The sequence below is a fragment of the Gekko japonicus genome, unplaced genomic scaffold (genome assembly GCF_001447785.1).
Source record: "Gekko japonicus isolate JY-2015 unplaced genomic scaffold, Gekko_japonicus_V1.1 scaffold182, whole genome shotgun sequence".
NCBI lineage: Eukaryota > Metazoa > Chordata > Lepidosauria > Squamata > Gekkonidae > Gekko > Gekko japonicus.
This window is the reverse complement of record NW_015173128.1, coordinates 156,112-177,421: the sequence shown is the minus strand read 5'-3', so window position 1 is coordinate 177,421 and position 21,310 is coordinate 156,112. Positions and strand designations below refer to the sequence as shown.

The 21,310-nt window shown below is 54.1% G+C and overlaps 1 protein-coding gene across 3 annotated transcripts in view; it reads left to right on the top strand.

Annotated features, from left to right (window-relative positions):
* Positions 1-21,304, top strand: part of GIT1 (G protein-coupled receptor kinase interacting ArfGAP 1) — a 67,735-nt gene extending 46,431 nt beyond the window's left edge. The window contains exons 11-21 of one of the 3 annotated variants that reach the window (XM_015422038.1): positions 4,180-4,277; positions 4,860-4,971; positions 5,867-6,000; positions 8,374-8,526; positions 12,131-12,370; positions 13,213-13,266; positions 13,447-13,533; positions 14,171-14,247; positions 15,367-15,549; positions 17,556-17,619; positions 20,589-21,304. In XM_015422038.1, the coding sequence (XP_015277524.1) occupies positions 4,180-4,277; positions 4,860-4,971; positions 5,867-6,000; positions 8,374-8,526; positions 12,131-12,370; positions 13,213-13,266; positions 13,447-13,533; positions 14,171-14,247; positions 15,367-15,549; positions 17,556-17,619; positions 20,589-20,801 (1,415 nt within the window). In that variant the 3' untranslated portion in view covers positions 20,802-21,304. Of the gene's footprint in view, positions 1-4,179; positions 4,278-4,859; positions 4,972-5,866; positions 6,001-8,373; positions 8,527-12,130; positions 12,371-13,212; positions 13,267-13,446; positions 13,534-14,170; positions 14,248-15,366; positions 15,550-17,525; positions 17,620-20,588 lie in introns of all 3 variants that reach the window. The other 2 variants (XM_015422037.1, XM_015422036.1) reach the window with 2 other exon arrangements.
* The last annotated feature ends 6 nt before the right edge of the window (positions 21,305-21,310 follow it).

The window sequence follows — 21,310 nt, the reverse complement described above, 5'->3', positions numbered from 1 at the left end:
TTCTCACCCCCCGACCCTGGCGAACATTCGGTAAAGGGGGGGGGGGGTGAGTGCAGCAGGCCGTCGAGAGGGCTGGATGCGGTGAGGGTGGGGCCTTCTACCCTTCCTTGTAGAGGCGCCCAGAGCTCTGGTGTACTTTCGGGAACCCTGCGGAAGTTTTGGCCGGAGCCCCCAAGCGGGGCCTGTTCGGGCTTTTCTCCCCAGCTGCCCACGTAAGCTTGCTTCCTCGCCCCGCCGCTTTCAGCTGTGAGCGCTCTGAGCCCAGATTACCGTTCCGATACCCGTGCTGAGAAGGAGCCTTGCAACGCCTGGAAGGCAAACAGATTTAAGTTCCTTCCGTGTCTCCTGTTTATCTCTCCTGCGGCAGACAAGCTCTGCTCTCTCTCTCTCCCCTCCCTCCCTCCCCGTTGGAATTTGCGTCCGGATATCAGGATCTGCAGCGGGTGGTCCGAGCGAGCGAGCTCCGGAAGGGAGCTCTGGGGCAGGCTGGATGGAGCCCCTTTCCCGCTTCAGCTTCTGAGAGCTGAGGTAGTTTCTGTTCGGGAGTTGGAGGCGAGATGCAGTCGGGCTGTCTGCTGGAAGGGTCTCGTGTGCTCAGCAGCCCCTCTCTGCTTGGTAGGGCTCGGTTTCCCGGCCAGGATGAGGCCGGTCAGAGCTGCCGTGTTTCGGGGGGGGGTGGGATGCATCAATGATCCATCAATTTAATTAGGCATATAAAGTAGAACGAATTTTCCAAAACAGGTAGAAGTAGAACAAAAACAGGTAGAAATGCACCGGTGAAGTTGAATACCAGCAGACACTCACAAGTGGAGTTTTGCCACACAACTCCACCTGTGAATTTCGACTTGTACTCAACCTCACCCGTGGATTTCTACCTGTTTTTGGAAGATTCGTTCCTCTTTATATGTCTGATTAAATGTATCGATCATTGATGTTAAATTTGGGCACATTGCAATTCCCCCCCCCCCTTTGTTTCGGTACATTGCTGTGCCATTTCGTCTTGTGTTTCACGGGGGCGCGAGAAGCAAGAGAGGCTTGGGGAAGACTTTAGGACTGGAGCCAGTAGTGAAGGTTGGGGTTTTGAACCCTGGCCTCAGATCCCGGGAGATCCACCTCTGACAGTGGTCCCCTCACACAAAAGGGACTCGTGTGATCAGAGGAGAGCTTTCGGAAGGAATAAGCACAAGTGCCCTGCTGGATCAGGCCAGTGGTCCTTCTAGCCCAGGGTTCTGTTGGAGAGAGTGGTCCCAATGGTTGCCCGGGAGGGCCAGCGAACCGGGCACAGAGGCCAAGGCTCCTGTCTCCCAGCACTGGTATCCATAGGCTGGCCCCTTTGCATCGGGACGTTTTCTTCAGTCACCACGGCCAGTAGCCACGGATGAACTTTGCTCCCCGTGGCTCCGTGTGTAACCCCTTTTTAAAGCCATCTGGGCTAGTGGCCATCACTACATCCAGTGGCAGTGAGTTCCACAATTCAGTTACTTGCTGAGTAAGGAAGCCATTCCTTTTGTCTGGTTTGAATCTGTTTCCCAGCATTGGGTGCCCCAAGTTCTAGTACTATGGGAAAGGGAGAAGAAGTTCTCTATCCATTTTTCTCCAACTTTTTTTTAGAAATGATTTTAGAAATGTCAGTTGTCTCCCCCGCTTGTTGTCTTTTTGTCCAAACATAGGAAGGGTGGTCCAGCCCCTCAACCATCTTCATTGCCCTGTTCCAGACTTTTTCCAGCTCCGCAGTGTCCTTTCAAAGATACGATGACCAGAGCTGCACACAGTATTCCGAACGAGATCCCCACCAATGCTTCCTCTAAGCTCGGGAGTCTTGTGAGCAAAATTCTACTTTGTGAGTGACTGGCATTAAAGTTTTGAGCGAGCGATTTGGCTACAGTGTAAATCAGTTTGCTCTGGAGCCCTCCTTCCTGAGCTAAGACAGAAATGTGTGAGCCGGAAGCTAAAAAACTGTGAGCTCGCTCACACCAACTCAGCTTAGAAGGAACATTGATCCCCACCACAGCTCTACAAAAATGCATTACGATATTGGTCCTTTTATTCTCAGTGTCTTTCCTGACAATCCCAAGCACAGAGTTTGCTTTTTCCCCTTCCGCTACAGTGCACACTAAGTTGACGTTTTCATTGAGCTTTCCACTACAACCCCAAGATCTCTTTCCTTCTTAGTTTCAGCCAGTTCAGACCCCGTCAGCAGATAAAGTGAGGATTGTTTGTTCCAACCAGTGTCCCCTCTAAGCTGAGTCAGTGTGAGCTAGCTCACAGTTTTTTAGCCTCCAGCTCACACATTTTTGTCTCAGCTCAGGGAGGAGGGCTCCAGAGCAAACTAATGTACACAGCAGCCAATTCCTGGCTCACCCCTTTCATGCCAGTAGCTCACAAAAGTAGAATTTTTGCTCACAAGACTCCACAGCTTAGAGGGAGCATTCGTTCCAACATGCATTGATTTAAACTCACCGACACGGCACTTTGCTTGCCACATTGTTGGTTGCCCGTTCGCAGGGCTCTTTTTGTAGAAAAGGAACTCATTAGCATAATAGGCCACACCCAACAGCAGAAACTCATTAGGATTGGATACATTAGGGGGGTGTGGCCTAATGTGCCAGGGTCTTGTGAGCAAAAATTCTACTTTTGTGAGCTACTGGCATGAAAGGGGTGAGCCAGGAATTGGCTGCTGTGTACATTAGTTTGCTCTGGAGCCCTCCTCCCTGAGCTGAGACAAAAATGTGTGAGCTGGAGGCTAAAAAACTGTGAGCTAGCTCACAGTTTTTTAGCCTCCAGCTCACACATTTTTGTCTCAGCTCAGGGAGGAGGGCTCCAGAGCAAACTAATGTACACAGCAGCCAATTCCTGGCTCACCCCTTTCATGCCAGTAGCTCACAAAAGTAGAATTTTTGCTCACAAGACTCCACAGCTTAGAGGGAGCATTCGTTCCAACATGCATTGATTTAAACTCACCGACACGGCCCTTTGGTTGCCACATTGTTGGTTGCCTGTGTTCGTAATGAAGAGAGACCGCTCTCCTCCCTTGCACTTCAGCTTCCTCCTCCTCTTCTTTTTCTTTTGTGTGTGTGTGTGTGTGTGAATGAGAGAGAGAGCGCAACTGGAAGTCATGGCAACCTCTGGTGACGGACTGTGTGTGCCCCTGAAAGTTGTGGCAACCTTCGGTGACTGACCCCTGCTGGGAGGCTATTCAGAGACAGGTGTCTGAATAAAGCCTGCCCCCACCTCCCGACTGCTGGTATTCCTTAGAGGTCTCCCATCCAAATACCTGCCAGAGTCGACCCTGTTTAGCTTCCAAGATCTGATGAGATCAGGCTCAGGCGGCATCCTCATCCTGTCTGGCTCCACCCGTTAAGGGTGTTGTCGTGCCCACTGCCCTGTATCAGAGTTCCAGAAGTGCCCAGGGGTTCAAAAAGGTTGGGGATCTCTGCTCTAGACCATGGATAATGTCCCCCCCCCCCTTCCTCCTCATCCCCCAACCTGACAAGCCCCAAGAACTTTCGCCTTTGCATGTTGGGAAGCTTTTGGTGGAGATGAAGATGGAAGAGAAGAGACCGGAGGGGCAGCCAAGAGGTGGTATCACATGGTTGCTCTGGGAGGAAGGGCCAGTGGGGGGGACACACAAAGCAGATTGGGTGTTCTCAGTACCCCCCCTTTCTCAGCTAAGTAGGATTTGAGAGGGAGCATGGCATAGTGGAGAGAAGAAGAGGAGGAGATTGGATTTATACCCCTGCCCTTCACTCCCCAAGGGAGTCTCAGAGCAGCTTACAAACTCCTTCCCCTTCTCACAACAGACACCCTGTGAGGTGGGTGGGGCTGAGAGAGCTCTGACAGAAACTGCTCTTTTTCAAGAGCAGCTCTGACAGAACTACGGCTTGCCCAAGATCATCCAGCAGGTGCGAGAGGAGGAGTGGGGAACCAAACCCGGTTCTCCCAGATTAGAGTCCGCGCACTTAACCACGACACCAAACTGGCATGGGAAGCAGCCAGGTACTGCTCACCTTCACGCCAGGGCAGGATCCCCCCCTCCCCTTCCTCGAAGGCCCCAAATGCCTTTCGGCCTCCCTCCCCCCATTTCTCAGCCCGGGGGATGGAGAAGGCCCCCCCCGAGCCTCCCCCACCTCAAACGGACTCTGCTGAATGTCCCCCATTTTCCCCCATTCTTCTCCAAAGTCTGGCTCACCACGCAGAACCACAGCACCCTGGTGACAGAGCGCAGCGCCGTGCCCTTCCTGCCGGTGAACCCCGAATACTCCGCGACACGCAATCAGGTAAGAGGGGGCGCTGCCTCCCCACTGGCCAGCTGCCTGTTTCTGAGCAGCCGGGAAGGGGAGGGGAGCCACACTGGAGTGAGAGGGAGGGTGATGCTCCGAGACGCTGATCATCAGGAGTGCCATTATCAGGGGTCATTAGCATAACTCATTAGCATAACTTATTTGCATATGCCACACCCCCTGACATCACCGGAAGTGTGTCAGAAGGCAACACCCACCGCTCAGGCTCCACTAGACTGTTTTGGATTGCCAGCTATTGGGGGGGACGGGGGCGTGCAGAGCTTGTACCTGAATAAAACTTGGTCTTAAAGGTGTCACTGGACTGTTTTGGGCCGGGGGGCCGGGGGAGGCTCTGCAGCTTACCTGGCTGCTTCTTGCTCTGACTGAGGGCTGCTGGGAGCAGGGGGTGGGGCTTGTTGCATGTGCCCACCCCCTGGGCTCTTTACTGCCGGAGCTCCGCTCCCGTGCGCTCCTGCAGGAAATGACCCCTGGCCATTATAGAGGGCGGAAGCTTGACTTTGGGAATCCAAGAGGAACCCCAATGCTTCTGTCCCACGCCGTTTGTCTTCTCTCCTCTAGGGACGGCAGAAGCTTGCCCGTTTTAACGCCCGGGAATTTGCCACCCTGATCATCGATATCCTGAGCGAGGCGAAACGCCGGCAGCAGGGCAAAGCCTTGGTCAGCCCTACAGGTAAGGGGAGGGAGGGGGAGGCTCTTTGGTGGGGGGGCGGGACTTCCTGCCAACGTCACTCCCGCCCTTTAAGGCCCGAAACGGTCAGGGACCAACATGCCTGGAAGACCTCCTCTCCTGGTATGTCCCCCAGAGAGCACTGCGCTTAGGAGAACAGCATTTGCTGGAAGTTCCTGGCCCAAAGAGTGTCCCGCTGCCCTCAAGCAGAATCAGGGCCTTCTCTGCCCTGGCTCCAATTTGGTGGCACTCTCTGCCGAATAACTTCAGGGCCCTGCGGGACCTGTTACAGTTCCGCAGGGCCTGTAATGCAGAGATGTTCTGCCAAGCATATGGTTGAGGACGGCAACGGGGTTTTAAGAGCAAATTGGCCACCTGACACAGTTTGGTGTCGTGGTGAAGCCCAGACTCTAATCTGGGAGAAGCCCAGACTCTAATCTGGGAGAACCGGGTTTGATTCCCCACTCCTCCACTTGCACCTGGCTGGATGACCTTGGGCAAGCCGTAGTTCTGATAAGAGCTGTTCTCGAAAAAGAGCAGTTTCTGTCAAGAGCTCTCTCAGCCCCGCCTACCTCACAGGGTGGCTGTTGTGGGGAGCTGAAGGGAAAGGAGATGGTAAGCCGCTTTGAGACACCTTTGGGTAGTGAAGGGCGGGGTATAAATCCAATCTCCTCCTCCTCCCTCACCTTCCTCCCCTGCCAACAGGGTGCAGATTTATAATATGATGCCAGATAGATCTATACTCTGTATATTAATTGTTGTTTTTAAAACCTTTGTATTTATTTGTAGGTATAAACTGATGAATTGTTTTCACCGCTTTGAGCCTGCTTTGCAGGGAGGGCGGTATAAAAGTTTAATAAATAATAGTAACAGTCTCCCCCTTTCTCCCACGGCTCAGAGACTCTAGACTCCGCTCTGCACGGCCCCAGCGACATCGACGACCAACACGACTACGACAGCGTCGCCTCAGACGAAGACCCCGACCAGGAGCCCCTGCGAGGTGGCAACGCTGCTCGCAACAACCGGGCCCGGGTGAGCACGGCAGGGACTAGTGGGGTGGGAAGAAGAAGGGGCGAGAGCCATTGGAATTTACATGTGGAATTGGTTGCCACAGGAAGTGCTGATAGCTACAAACCCAGACAACTTCAAGAGGGCATTGGATAAATATGGAGCAGAGGTCCATCAGTGGCTATTAGCTATGAGGTACAGATCGAACACTCTATCTAGGGCAGTGATCCTCTGTATTCTTGGTAGTTGGGGGGGGCAACAATGGGAGGGCTCCTGGCCCTGCTGATGGACCACCTGATGGCACCTGGGTTTTGGCCACTGTGTGACACAGTGTTGGATTGGATGGGCCATTGGCCTGATCCAACATGGCTTCTCTTATGTTCTTATGGCCCCGTTGGTGGATCTCCTGATAGCACCTGGGTTTTGGCCACTGTGTGACACAGTGTTGGACTGGATGGGCCATCGGCCTGATCCAACATGTCTTCTTTTATGTTCTTATGGCCCCATTGGTGGACCTCCTGATGGCCCCTGGGTTTTGGCCACTGTGTGACACAGTGTTGGACTGGATGGGCCATCGGCCTGATCCAACATGTCTTCTTTTATGTTCTTATGGCCCCATTGGTGGACCTCCTGATGGCCCCTGGGTTTTGGCCACTGTGTGACACAGTGTTGGACTGGATGGGCCATCGGCCTGATCCAACATGTCTTCTTTTATGTTCTTATGGCCCCATTGGTGGACCTCCTGATGGCCCCTGGGTTTTGGCCACTGTGTGACACAGTGTTGGACTGGATGGGCCATCGGCCTGATCCAACATGTCTTCTTTTATGTTCTTATGGCCCCATTGGTGGACCTCCTGATGGCCCCTGGGTTTTGGCCACTGTGTGACACAGTGTTGGACTGGATGGGCCATCGGCCTGATCCAACACAGCTTCTCTTATGTTCTTATCAGCAGCTGTCCCAGTTGCTCTTCTCCTTGGAGTGCTGGAGCCCAAATGTCGGTCAGTAATTTGGATAAGTTGGGAGAAGAGCAGAGTTCAAAATCTGCTTCGTTCCATTTGAGATTTGTTTCTGCCTGCTGAGAAGCAAACCCAAGTCATTATTTGCACACCCATTTATCTTTCCTTGCTTTCAGTATTTCCTGTAAGCTGACACAATGTAGGGAGGGGGCCATGGCTCAGTGGTAGAGCATCTGCTTGGCATGCAGAAGGTCCCAGGTTCAATCCCCGGCATCTCCAGTTAAAAGGATCAGATGGTGGGTGCTGTGAAAGACCTCTTGCCTGAGACCGTGAAGAGCGGCTGCCAATCTAAGTAGACAGTATGGACCTTGATCGACCAATGATTTGATTCAGTGTAAGGAGCTGCGGTGGCTCAAGTGGTTAAGACGCTGAACTGCAGGCTGTGGAAGGTCAGTAGTTCAGCAGTTCGAGACCCGAGTGTGCCGCATGATGGAGTGAGCTCCCATCTCTAGTTCCAGCTCCTGCCAACCTAGCCGTTCGAAAGCAAGAAATTACAAGTAGATAAATAGGTACCACTTCGGTGGGAAGGGAACAGCGTTCCGTGCGCCTTGGTGTTTAGTCATGCCGGCCACATGGCCACGGAAACATCTTCGGACAGCGCTGGCTCTTCGGCTTTGAAACGGAGATGAGCACCGCAACCCTAGAGTCGGATTCGTCTGGCTTTCGAGCAAGGGAACCTTTACCTTTAAGGCAGCTTCAGGCGTCTTCACCAGCAACAGGAATGAGGCACATGGATATTTGTGGCCATGCGGCCTATTCCCCATTCTTTGGTCTCCCCAGGCTATGGCTTGCAAGCTCATCTGCCTCTGGCCCACTGGTTTGGTGGTAGGGTTGCCAAGTCAAAAGAACTCACCGGCGGGGGAGCCTCGCTGGGCTCCAGGAGCTGTCCCCGGATGCGCGCGTAGCGCGCGTGCAGGCTGCCAGCACATCACTGGAAGTGACGTGCGACGTCGACCACGTTGAGGGCGTGGCCCCGATCGTCGGAGGGAAAACCATAGAGTTTTCCCTCTGACGATCCGGGCCACGCCCCCAACGTGGTCGACGTGGTTGCGTCACCTCCGGGGACGCAGCCACGCTGCGCTTTGGGGGGCGAAGTTGCCCCTGGGGCCCAATTCTGCGGTGGCGGAAATCGAGCCTCCAAAGCGGGAGTTTACCCGCCACCCGCCCCCACTTGGCAGCCGTATTTGGTGGTGTTGAAGCGTTCCAATGCCCTTTGCCAGCCCCGGAGCAGTGGAGCAGTGGAAGTGTTTGTGAGCATTCCAGAGCGCCCCTGCCTCCGTTCAGTGGGACAGAGGGGGCTGTAGCCCCCCCATCTCTGCAATGGCTCCCCGGATGCCCTCGTCTCACACAGTTCCTTCTCTCCTCCCTCACCCCAAAAAGAGCATGGACTCTTCCGACCTTTCCGATGGGCCCATCACGCTGCAGGAGTACCTGGAGGTGAAGAAGGCCCTGGCTGCCTCCGAAGCCAAAGTGCAGCAGCTCATGAAAGTGAACAACAGCCTGAGTGATGAACTGCGGAGGCTGCAGAGAGAGGTGAGCCGGGGGGGGTGGGGGCGTTTTAAAACTTTTTGTTTGTACCCTTGGATGACACTCGTTTCTCCGGGTTGGGGGGGGGGGTTAAATTGCAGTGTTGAAAACCTCCCCATGGCCCAGGCTGGCTTCTCTGGGGCACCCTTTGCAGTCGGAGGGGCCTTGTCCCGAGAAGACACAAGCAGCGTTCCCTCTAAGCTGAGTTAGTGAGAGCCAGCTCACGGTTTTTTTAGCCTCCGGCTCACACATTGTTGTCTCCGCTCAGGAAGGGAGGGCTCCAGAGCAAACGGCTCGCTCACCGCTTTAATGCCGGTAGCTCACCAAGTGGAATTTTTGCTCACAAGACCCCCTAGCTTAGAGGGAGCGTTGGTCTCAAGGGGTAGCATGGCTCGGAGGTGCAGGTGTCGGAGGCAGTGAGAGTGTGAGGGCGCTCTCTTCATTTCTCTGCTTCCGTTCTTCCTTTGGGTAAACCCTAACCGGGATGGCCCAGGCGAGCCCAGTCTCGTCAGGCCCTGGAAACTAAGCAGGGTCAGTCCCGGCTACCAGTTGGATGGGTGTCAGAACCCACAGCTTACAACGAAGTACACGCATTCAGGAACGGTTATACTTTTATTGCAAAGCTATAGATGCAGTAACACAGGCACTGTTAAGAATGGCGGCAACCCATTGAGCATAATAGGATATAGGGCATTCGTATGCACGCACACACACACCCCATGGCATGGGCCAATTAGCTACCCTCCCGCGCGCGGGACCAGCTAGGAAACCGTTAGGTGGCGAAAGCTGGGAAGCAGTAGTCTCTCACGGTACACAGGAGACTTCCAGACAACACAACCTCCTCCTGCACATCTGTAGAGATAAGCGTTGCGGCACAGGCAAAACAGCAGAGACAGGAATGCAATAGCAATTACCAAGACACAGAACGAACTCCCCCACCCCCATGGCAGCATAGCTGACAATGGGAGACCACTGAGGAAGTCCAGGAGGCAGGCCATGGCCAACCACCTCTGAAGGCCTCTTGCCCTGACTGGGATAGCCCTGGTTAGCCCGATTTCATCCGGTCTCAGAAGCTAAGAAGCGTTGGCCCTGGACGGAAGATCACAAAGGAAACCCAGGGTTGTGACACAGAGGCAGGCAATGGCCAGCCACCTCTGCTCCTCTCTTGCCCTGGAAACCCTGTGGGGTCCCCATAAGTCAGCGGCACTCGACGGCACTTTATGCACACTGTCATGGCTCAGGTGGGGTGTCGCCTGACGCTGCCACCACTCTGGTTCCAGGCTCCTCTGAGAAGGCCCAGAGCACCTTCCCAGGCCTTTAGACCTCCCTTTTGGCCGAATAATAGCCCAGATCACGACACACACATTTTATCGGGTGCTTTGAGCTGAAAGGGGATGTGTGCAGCGTTCCCTCTAAGCTGAGTTGGGCGTGTGCCAGCTCACTGTTTTTTAGTCCCCGACTCGCACATTTTTGTCTCTGCTCAGGAAGGGACGGCTCCAGAGCAAGCTAAAGGATGCAGCAGCCCAACTGCTCGCTCACAACTTTAATGCCAGTCGCTCACAGAGTAGAACCTTCTGCTCATGAGACTCCACGGCTCAGAGGGAGTGTTGGGTGTGTGTGTGTGTGTGTGTGTGTGTGTGTGTGTGTGTGTTTTCACGAGCCAGGCTGCGCCCTGGGGTCGCTTCCATTTGTGGGTGTCGGCCCTTCCTTCCTAGAGGGGTTAGGCTGGCTGCCACTCTATCATGCTTTGTGTCGGCCCGTCGTCCTCCGGTGTGGGTTGTGTTTTGGGTGCTTGCTTGTTGATTTTTCGCTGCCACTTGCAGAGAAGTCGCTCCCAAACTCGACTGCTTGTAAAAAAAAAAAAAAAGATTAACGGAAGACTCCTGTAAGCCCCAAAAGGTGACCTGATAAAATACCGCTTCCTACAACACATAATTAACTTGGTGGAATTGTCTGCCACAAGATGCGATGATAACTACTAGCTGCGATGGCTTTAAAAGGGAATGAGGAGGAGGGGTCCCTCAGGAGCCGGGACAGTTAAATAGAACCTCTGTGATTAGAGGCAGGCTGTGTCTGAATGCCTTTTGCAGGTGGGGCAGCGACAGGGAGGCTTTGGCGTCCATTTCTCTGCTGCAAGAAATGGGATGCTTGACCAGATGTCCCAGTTTGGTGTCGTTTGGTCTACACCCAGTGTGGTCTAATCTGGGAGAACTGTATTTGATTCCCCACTTCTCCACATGAAGCCAGCTGGGTGACCTTCGGTCAGTCACAGTTCTCTCGGAGCTGTTCTCTCACGAGCAGTTCTCAAAAGAGCTCTCTCAGCCCCACCTACCTCACAAGGGTGTCTGTTGTGGGGAGGGGAAGGGAGATTGTCAGCTGCTCTGAGACTCCGAGTGAAGTGGGGGGTTATAAATCCAATCTCTTCTTCTTAGTCTTGATCTTGCAGGGCTCACCCTTGAGAGAAGGGATTCTGGTGCTTATCTTCATCACAGTGTGGAGCATACCTCCAGAGGAGGGTGTCCGTTGTTTCTCTGCTTGAGTCACCACTGTAGGCTTGCAACTTTCCAGTTGGGAGGTGTGTCCTGAGCACTGGCTGACATACAGAGGGAAGAGGCTCTGTTCGTTCTTTTCAGACAACAGCAGCGTTAGATCAGGGGGGAAAATGGTGCATCATAGTGTGAGAAAGTTTGGAAGCGCTGGTCCAACAGCACTGTGTGTGCGTCTCAGGACTCTACCTAAAATCTACCTAATAACTGCTGGAAGTGTAGGCAAAAGGGAGGGTAGTTGTGAAAAAACTAAAAGATACTGGCACGAGATATATGATATTCTTACACAAATAATAGGTAAACAAGTACCATTGATACTGGAAATATTCCTATTAAATATTTTGCCTGACAACCTACAAAAATTAGATAAGTATCAGACTGTACATGTATTAACTGTTGCAAGAATTACCTTCGCAAAAATGTGGAAACAGGAAAAGGTACCTTCAGCGCAAGACTTTATAAACGACCTTATGGAAGTTATTGAACTAGATAACTTAACTTTGAAATTACGAGGAAGAATCTATTTTCTTTAAAACTTGGTCAAGTGTTTATAAATGGCTGGAGAATTATATAACATGAATGTTCCCCATATTTTTACATATGTAGTTCTCTAGCCGAAATGAGTTCTTTTATTGACTCTTGTTAAACTTAAGGGAAAGGTAGAGTTCCGAGGAGTTTGGGGAGCGGTTTCAATGTAGTGGTGTGTGTATATGTTGCTGTTGTGTGGTTTTTTCCCCTTTCTTTTCTTCCTTTTGATATTGGTGTTTGAAACAAAATAAAAATAAATAAATAAATAAAGGACTCCTTGAGTTCCGTTCGTTGACGTTTCGACCGCATGTGGATCTCCGATGTGCTGTGTGAGCTCAGGGACTGTCCAAGGGCATGCTGGGAAAGACCCTCCCTGCCCAGAGAGGATGTGAGGAAGGCCATGCGAGGCAGACCAGGGTGAGGGCGGTCTGGGAGGGATGCCAGTGGAGAGCCTCTGGCCATCCCACGCTGGAAGCCGAGTGCCGGGGCAGGTGGCCTTGGGCTCTGCCGCTGATGCTCCCGCACCGCCGTTCCAGATCCACAAGCTGCAGTCGGAGAACATGCAGATCCGCCAGCAGGCGGGACAGGCACACCCGGCGGCACCCCCACAGAGCGAGCGCCCGGAGCACAGCCACGTCGCTTCCCCTGCCGCCGGACCCCATCGCCGTGACCGCCACGCGTTCTCCATGTACGAGCCGGGCACTGGCGCACTGAAGCCCTTTGGGCAGCAGCCGGTGGACGACTTGGTGACCCGCCTGCAGCCGTTTCACCCCGGAGTGAGTGTTGGCCAGCGCGCACACCCTGTATGTTTTGTTATGCTCGTGTGAGCCGTGAGATGGTTCCTCGGGGGAACAGGCTTCCTAGGAGGCGGTGGGCTCTCCTTCTCTGGGGGCTAGATGGCCGTCTGAGAGCAGTGCCGATCCTGTGGATTCAGGCAGATCACGAGAGGGAGGGCGGGGAGAGGCGAGCCGGTGCTCGGTTCTCGTGGCCCTTTTCTTACATGCCCAGGGCAATGCTGAGCACCACTTTGGGGGTCAGGAAGGCATTTTCCTCCAGGCCAGACTGGCCCAGGGATCCTGGAGGTTTTTGGCCTTCCTCTGGGCATAGAGCAGGTGTCACTGGGGGAGTGGGGGGAGGAGGTAGTGGTGAATTTCCTGCTTTGTGCAGGGGGTTGGACTAGATGACCCTTGGGGCCCCCTTCCAGCTCTCTGGTTTCTGTGTTTCTATGAATATTGGGAAGGGTCTCTGGGGAGCCGGAAGGGGGAGAGGGGGTAACACAGAAGGCAAATAATGAGAAAGGAGCACTGAAGAGCCCCAGCCGATACGCATCATGCTTCTGTTGTGGGGAGGGATATCCCTCTAGGGGGACTACGGGACTGTCCGGATGGGGAGATTCGGCAACCGAACTGTAACAGGAAGAATTCGGCCCAGGGGAACGGAAAGCGGGGTAGGATTCAGGGAAGGGAAGAGAGAAGCAAAGCGAACACCGGGGAGGTTTCGAGTCCGAATGGATTGTTGCGAAGGCTGAAAGCATTGTGCCTTCGGAGGAGGAGAAGGAGGGAATAGGAAGGGAGAGGGAAGCTTTTGCTCACTTTCTGTTCCTCTGCCCCCCCCCCAGGAAGTGGACGACGAGGCCATGTATTCTGTGCACAATCCGCCTGGGATGTACCGGGTGAGCAGAGTCTCTGTGTGGGTGGCGGGGAGAAGCCGTTGCCTGTAAGTGGCGACCCACCTCCCTGGCTCGTGCCGATGGTTTCCCAGCATGTGGGAGACCCTCTCTCCTCCACCTCTGGGTTCTCGTGTGTGTCTGTCGGTTGGGGTCCGGTCTGACGCCTTCCCTTTGCTGTTTCAGGTCCGGAAGGGGGGCTCTGTCTCGTCGATGCCTTTTCCTCCCTCTTCTCCGCTCCTGTCGTGCCAACCGGACAGCGGACGTCACATGGTGAGTGGGCGTGTTCTGCCGAGGAGGCTGGTGGCAAAAGGGGGGAGGGAGCCGCGTCCACTCTGGCCTGTGGTGATCCGGCTCCTGCGCTGCCCGAGAGGGACAGGCTGTTTTTGTCTCTTGATCCCCTGGCAGCCTGGATAGGAGAGTTCACTGTCGGCCTTCACTCACAGAAAAGGAAAGGGGACAGAGTGGGGCTCACCGGTTTCCCGCTGTCCTCCTCCCGAACCCAAACTGCAAACCTAAAGAAATCAAAGGTTCCCGAGAGCTCTAAGTGCCCTTCCAGGGAGGAGGCTGCCTGGTGTGGGCCTGCATGAGTCTGTGCTGCAGTTCAGGAGGCTCACTCAGAACATGGGCTTATATACGAAAGCGCATGAGGTGCGCACCTCTGGAGGCAGCTAATCCTTGAACACTTAAAGCTTTGTTTTCAGGGTTTGTGGCAGGGGGGCATGCTGGTAATTCTGTTTGGTGGGCAGGAAATGCCTTCTGAGCATCAGAAATGCTCTAAACCCAGAAACTGTGTGTCGGGGGGGGGGGGACTGTTTGGTAGGCCATTCCTAGGACTGATCTCTAGCCATGAAGGCGAGATGCTTCCTCCCTTGCCCGACCTGACTCTGCCCCGTTTCCCTCCTCCTAGTCTGGGAAACTGGACCGCCATGGCAGTGGTACGGACAGCGACTACGACAATACGCAGGGAGGGGATCTGCCGCTCAGGTGAGGAGCACTTACAGCTGTGGCTCAGCGGAAGAGCCTCTGCTTGGCATGCAGAAGGTCCCAGGTTCAGTCCTTGGCATCTCCAGGTAAAAGGACCAGGCCCACAGGTGATGTGAAAGACCTCCACCTGAGACCTGGGAGAGCCTTGGTGGACTGTTGGTGTGATTCAGTATAAAGCAGTTTCTTGTATGTTCACGTATGGCGGGGGTGGGAGAGGAAGACCATCCTCTTGCCGTTGGTTCAGACTAGCTTTTGGGTGGGAGGGGACGCTTTGCACCTGTGGGTGGGACTTAGCTGTTCAGGACGGGCAGGGCCAAAAGCTTGCTTTGAGAATCAAGAGCAGGCTTCTCTTTGCTTGTGTGACAGGGCCCAGCTCTCCACCAGGGAATGGGGCCTTCTCACCAGGTAACTTGGCATGACTTCTGCTTTTGGCACCATTAGCCCTGGGTCCTCAAGGGAGGGGCCTAGGAGCTCAGCAGAGCCCCAAAGTCCCGCCCCTGTGGCCACGCTCTTTGGCAGGGGTGTCGAACTCGTTTGTTATGAGGACCGGATCTGACATAAATGAGACCTTGTCAGGCCGGGCCACGTGTGTCATAAAATGTAATGCCAGGTAGCGGAGATATAAACTTTATAAAGGACACAAACACAAAGGTGTTTTTTTTTTACTTAAAATAAAAACATGCTTAAAACATTAGCTCTGTAAGCTGCAAACCGACTTTTGATTTATTGACATTCACCACAGAAATCTCATGCTCAGAGTTCTGAGTCTCAGGTTAAAACATGAAATGGCTGAGTGATTAAGAGAGCCTGGCGAAGCAAGCCATGACGCAGCAGCAGACCTGGAAGCAGGAGATGGCCAGTTCCACTGTGGGCCTGATGGGAGCCCTCCAGGGGCCTGGTCTGGCCCTCGGGCCGCATGTTTGACACCCCTGCTCTTTGGCATCTGGCCACAAGGCCTAGGAATATCCTTTGCTTAAACAACAGGTGTGATTCTCTGAGCAGGTGCCCATTTTTGTGCTCGGACGGTTGCAGTTGGTGAGGCTGAAGGGGTGCGGGGATGCAGGCGGGCAGCGCCAGCTCTCCCGGTAACACCTCTGCCGGCCTTCTCCCCTTTCCTAGCATGGACGGGAAGCGCTTCTTAGACCTGGGCAAGGATGACGATCTGCACCCTGAACCGGAGCCCCTGGAGGGGGACCTGGACCCGGGGCTGCCCAGCACGGAGGACGTCATCCTCAAGACCGAGCAAGTCACCAAGAACATCCAGGAGCTGCTCCGAGCCGCCCAGGAGTTCAAGCACGACAGGTCTGGATGGATCCCTCCTGGCACCACGTCCGGGTTCGGGAGCTTTGTGGGGAGTGGGGTGGCACTGGTAACCAAGGAATACTTTTTGGGTTGGGCCCGTGCAGGGAATGGTGGCCCAGCCAGGGGCAGGGTCAGGATGATGCCCACAATGATCAGTTGCTGAAAAGGGGGCAGAGGGCATCAGCTGCTGAGCTGCAGCCTGGAAGAATTTGGGTTTTGTGCCTGCTCCATTGTCACACAAGTCACACTCCTAGTCTTCTAGACAGGGCAGAGGGGAGAAAAGGTACAGAATTTCCTTAACCAGGATTTAAATTTCCTTATGGTTTCCAAGGGGCTGCAGTGGCTCAAGTGGTTAGGATGCTGAACTGCAGGCTGTGGAAGGTCAGTAGTTCAGCAGTTCGAGACCCGGGTGTCGCATGACGGAGTGAGCGCCCGTCTCTAGTTCCAGCTCCTGCCAACCTAGCAGTTTGAAAGCAAGAAATTGCAAGGAGATAAATAGGTACCACTTCGGTGGGAAGGGAACAGCGTTCCGTGCGCCTTGGTGTTTAGTCATGCCGGCCACATTACCACGGAAACGTCTCTGGGCAGCGCTGGCTCTTCGGCTTGGAAACGGAGATGAGCACCACATCCCTAGAGTTGGATTCGACTGGCTTTAGAGCAAGGGAAACCTTTACCTTTACCTATGGTTTCCAAAGGAGTAATGAACACGTGGAATTCAGTGCTGCAGGAGGTGGCGGCGGCTACAAGCATGGACAGCTTCAAGATGGAATTAGATAAGCATATAGAGCAGAGGTCCATCAGTGGCTATTAGCCACAAGGTCTAGATGGAACACTCTCTCTGGGGCAAGGGATGCTCTGTATTCTTGGTGCTGGGGGGGGGGCAAGAGTGGGAGGGCTCCTAGTGTCCTGATGTCAGGTTCCACAGCCAACAACGGAGTACACGCTTATCAGAAAGGTTATACTTTATTGAAGAGCTATAGATGCAGTAACAGAAACACTGTTAAGAATGGCATCGCCCCTACAAGCATAATGGGATATAGGGCATTCGTATGCACACACACACCCCTTCCATAGGCCAATTAGCCATATTCCCGTGCGCGGGAGAAGGAGCCCCAGACCGTTAGAGCCGAGCTGGGAACCGATAGCGCTCCCGCGGTTTTCCCTGAGCCCCAGACACTACACCACCTGCATATCTTAGAGATCAGGGGTCATTTCCTGCAGGAGCGCACAGGAGCGGAGCCGGCAGTAAAGAGCCCAGGGGGCGGGCACATGCAACGAGCCCCACCCCCTGCTCCCAGCAGCCCTCAGTCAGAGCAAGAAGCAGCCAGGTAAATTGCAGAGCCCCCTCCCGGCCCCCGGCCCAAAACAGTCCAGTGGCACCTTTAAGACCAAGTTTTATTCATGTACAAGCTCTCCCTCCTCTGCGAGGACAGATCTGCACGTCCCCAAATAGCTGGCAATCCAAAACAGCCCAGTGGAGCCTGAGTGGTGGGTGTTGCCTTCTGACACATTTCCGGTGATGCCAGGGGGTGTGGCATATGCAAATAAATTATGCGAATGAGCTCCTGCACTCCTTTTTTTACGAAATGACCCCTGTTAGAGATAACAGCGTCACAGCAGAGATGAAGCACAGAAGGGATGCAGCAGTAATTAGTATACAGAGAAGGGAAGCCTCTGGCCTCCTGGACTATCATGGCAGCATAGCTGACACCTGGCCCCACTGCTGGACCCCCTGATGGCACCTGGTATTTCTGGCCACTGTGTGACACAGAGTGTTGGACTGGATGGGCCGTCGGCCTGATCCAGCATTGGCTTCTTTTCTGTTCTTATGAACAGAGTTCTCAGAGGAGGTTGTCCGTCCTCTCTGGACGAGTTGCCGCTCTGAGCACGTTTCCTCGAAGTCCAGAGCAGTGCAGGGTTTGGTTGCTTTCGGTGGAAGAAGGACCTCTTGACTCTTGACTCCTGCGTTGCCGCAGGCTCTCATTCTCTCTCTCTGACCCTAGCAGCTTCGTCCCCTGTTCGGAGAAAATCCACACGGCCGTCACGGAGATGGCGTCGCTTTTCCCCAAGGTAGGCAAGAGGGGGGGGCGTGGTTGGCTTGCGGGGGCCCCAAAGGCTTTCTGCGTGGGGCGGGATCCTGCTTCAGTTCAGCTTCTGACTACGGGGCCGTTTCCTGTCTTAGCTGGAGGAAGAGCCAAGTAAGATGGAGGGGAGGGCCCGGGGCACGGAGGGAGACCGCCCACTTGGAGCGCCTCGGATTAAGCCTGCCAGCGTATCAGTAGGGCCCAGTCCCTCCAGCAGGGCCTGGTGAGGCATAGAGGAGCCCCCGAGGGTCCTGGCTCCTGGGGGGGGGGTTGTTTCCACATGCCTGCTGTTGACTGTCTGTCCCGTGTCCTGATTCAGTGCGCATCCAGTGTGCCACCAGAGAGGAGGCAGGTTTCTTTGGATTATGAAGTGCAATCATAGCAAGTTGTGCTGGGAAGTCAGTGAGAGCCCGTTGGGTGTAGTGTGGTTAAGAGCGGCGGCCTCTAATCTGGGGGACCGGGTTTGAAGGTGAAGAAGAAGAAGAGGAGATTGGATGTATACTCGGAGTCCCAGAGCGGCTTACAAACTCCTCTCCCTCCCCCTCCCCACAACAGACACCCTGTGAGGTAGGTGGGGCTGAGAGAGCTCTTGACAGAAACCTAAGAACAGCTCTTATCAGAACTATGGCTTGCCCAGGGTCATCCAGCAGGTGCAAGTGGAGGAGTGGGGAATCAAACCCGGTTCTCCCAGATTAGCGTCTGCACACTTAACCACTACACCAAACTGGCTCTCTCCAGTCTGATTCCTCACTCCTCCACAGGCAGGCGGCTAGGTGACCTTGGGCCAGTCACAAGTTCTTTCAGAGCTGTTTTCTCAAGCGCGGTTCTCAAAAGAGCTCTCTCAGCCCCACCTCCCTCACAGGGTGTCTGTTGTGGGGAGAGGAGGAAGGGAAGGCGATTGTAGGCCACTCTGAGTGAAGGGCGGGGTATAAATCCAACCCTCCTCCTCCTTCTGCTCCTCCTTCTCCTCATATAGAGCAGGGGTCCCCAGCACCTTTCCTAGCACCTACCTGGTGCTTTTCAGAAAGTAGCCGGGGCCAGGTGTGGCTTTTCCCCAACAGGGCTCCTGACCGGCCGTTCAGATTAAAAATTAGAAGACATCCTGTTCGACATCTCAGGCAAAAAAAACCTCCGTTCGAGAGCTGCTGTTCAACTTCTGTACCGCCTTGATCCCTGACATCTTGTGGCCGGCTGGCTCTTGCTCCTGCCGCAGCCGTTCTTGTGGCTGTGCCGGCCAGCCTTTGTCAGAATCCCACAGGTGTCCGTTGGCTCAAAAAATTGAGGGACCCCATAGCGTGTTACGTAGGGCTTGAGGCTGTGTAGGCCGAAGATCCAGCCCAACCGGAGGAGTGGTCTCTTTGCTCCGAAGGTGGATCTGAACCCTGCAGTACACGCAAGTCGCTTTTCAGGAGTAAGGGTTGTTTTTAAAAACGGAACTCTGAAGCAACAATATATTTGCTGGCTGCAGGCGCAGGGCTAATTTTGGGCAGGAACGCACAGGAACGGAGTTCCGGCTGGCTCCTGAGTTGGCCACACCCAGCAGGAACTCATTAGCATAATAGGCCGCACCCAACAGCAGAAACTCATTAGAATTGGCTACATTAGGGGTGTGTGGCCTAACATGCAAAGGAGTTCCTGCTACAAAAAAAACCTCTGGGTTTTGACAACAAAGTAAACAGAATAAGAAGCAAAAGGTGGGTGTGGCTGGATATCCACACTTCTGGTAACATGGGGGTGCAGCCTAATGTGCTAATATGCTGTGCTGTCAAGGGTGTGGCCTAATATGCTAATGAGTTCCTGCTGGGCTTTTTTTACAAAAAAAGACCTGTGCAGGCGGTTTAATTCTAGGGCAGACTAACACTGGGGGAGAGAGGGTTTTTGCAGGGCTGGGGCTGATGTGGTCTTCTGTCCTCTTGATGGCGCTGGGAGGAGCAGATGTGACGAGAGGCTTAGCGGCTTTTAGGGCCCCCGGGGGACACAGTCCATTTTCGTACTGGTTTAAAATGGGTGACAAAGTTACTATCCAGGCTTTGACTGCTTAGTTTCATGCGTAGTTCATAAAGCATACACACACACACAATCCAGTCTTATTGTAAAAGTTAACTTCTCAGGGATGTGTTACGAATGTGGGCTCTTTAGCTTGGAGCTCTTTAGCTTGGGGCTCTTTAGCTTGGAGAAACGACGGCTGAGGGGTGACATGATCGAGGTTTCTAAGCTTATGCATGGGGCAGAGCAGGTAGAGAAAGAGGTACTTTTCTCCCTTTCTCACAATACAAGAATTCGTGGGCACTCCATGAATTGCTGAGCGGTCGGGTTAGAACGGATAAAAAGAAGTCCTTCTTCACCCAAAGAGTGATTAACACATGGAATTCACTGCCACAGGAAGTGGTGGCGGCTACAAGCATGGACGGCTTCAAGAGGGAATTAGATAAGCATATGGAGCAGAGGTCCATCAGTGGCTATTAGCCACAAGGAATAAATAGGGACTCCTGGGCAAGTGATGCTCTGTCTTCTTGGTGCTGGGGGGGGGCAACAGTGGGAGGGCTCCTAGTGTCCTGGCCCCACTGCTGGACCTCCTGATGGCACCTGGTATTTTTGGCCACTGTGTAACAGAGTGTTGGACTGGATGGGCCATTGGCCCGATCCAACACTGGCTTCTCTTACGTTCTTAATGCCACCTCCATGTCTCTGCATGAATCACTGTTACGCTCCCAAGGAGTGACGCTCCAGACAGAGGTGCAGGGAACAGTGTCTCCTGAGGGCAGATCTCTGGGAATGATCCAATCAGACCTGATTTATTGATACAGTGCCTTTAGTGGAAACCAGTCCAGAACAGTACATCATGCAGAGATGCAGTGGAGGGCCTCCTCTGTGGCCCCATCATTTATCAGAGGCTTTGGGGAAAGTGCCTTTGCTTCACCTGACCTTAACGAGGTAACCTTCTCCCCTCTGCAGAAGCCAGCCCTGGAGACGGTGCGCAGCTCGTTGCGCCTCCTCAACGCGAGTGCGTACCGGCTGCAGAGCGAGTGCCGCAAAACTGTGCCCCCCGAGCCTGGGGCCCCCGTGGACTACCAGCTCTTGACGCAGCAGGTCATCCAGTGTGCCTACGACATTGCCAAGGCAGCCAAGCAACTGGTCACCATCACAACCCGCGAGAAGAAGCAGTGAAGGGGGGGGGGGCTTCCCTTCCTCGGCCCTGCAGCCGCCTGCATCATTTGCCAACCCAACCCAGGCGAAAGGTTGGAAACTTTGCACCCCGGGACTGTAAATAACCGGGGGAGTGGACTTGGGGCCCCCAGGGAGGACAGGGTGGTGTTGGTGGTGGGCCCTGTGCAGTGAGGAAGCTGTCCTGTAAATACTCCAACCCACCCCCCACACCCTTAGTGGAGCCTCCCTGGGGGAATCAATACCTGATCCCCGCCTGCTCCTTTCCCCCCTAGTCCCCCCCCTTATGTATAGTGCGTAGAACCGTATGTGTCTCCTCCTCTCCCCCGTCCCCTGTGCGTATGCACGCATATTTTATATCTATAAAATATGTGAGTGTGTATATAGATCTCTTGCTATAGGAACAGCCAACTGTATTTATCTCATGGAAACCCCCCACCCCCAAATAGTGTTAACACTGGAATAGCAACGCCCGGGTGCTGCAGCGATTGGCTGAGCCCCCCCCCCCCCCC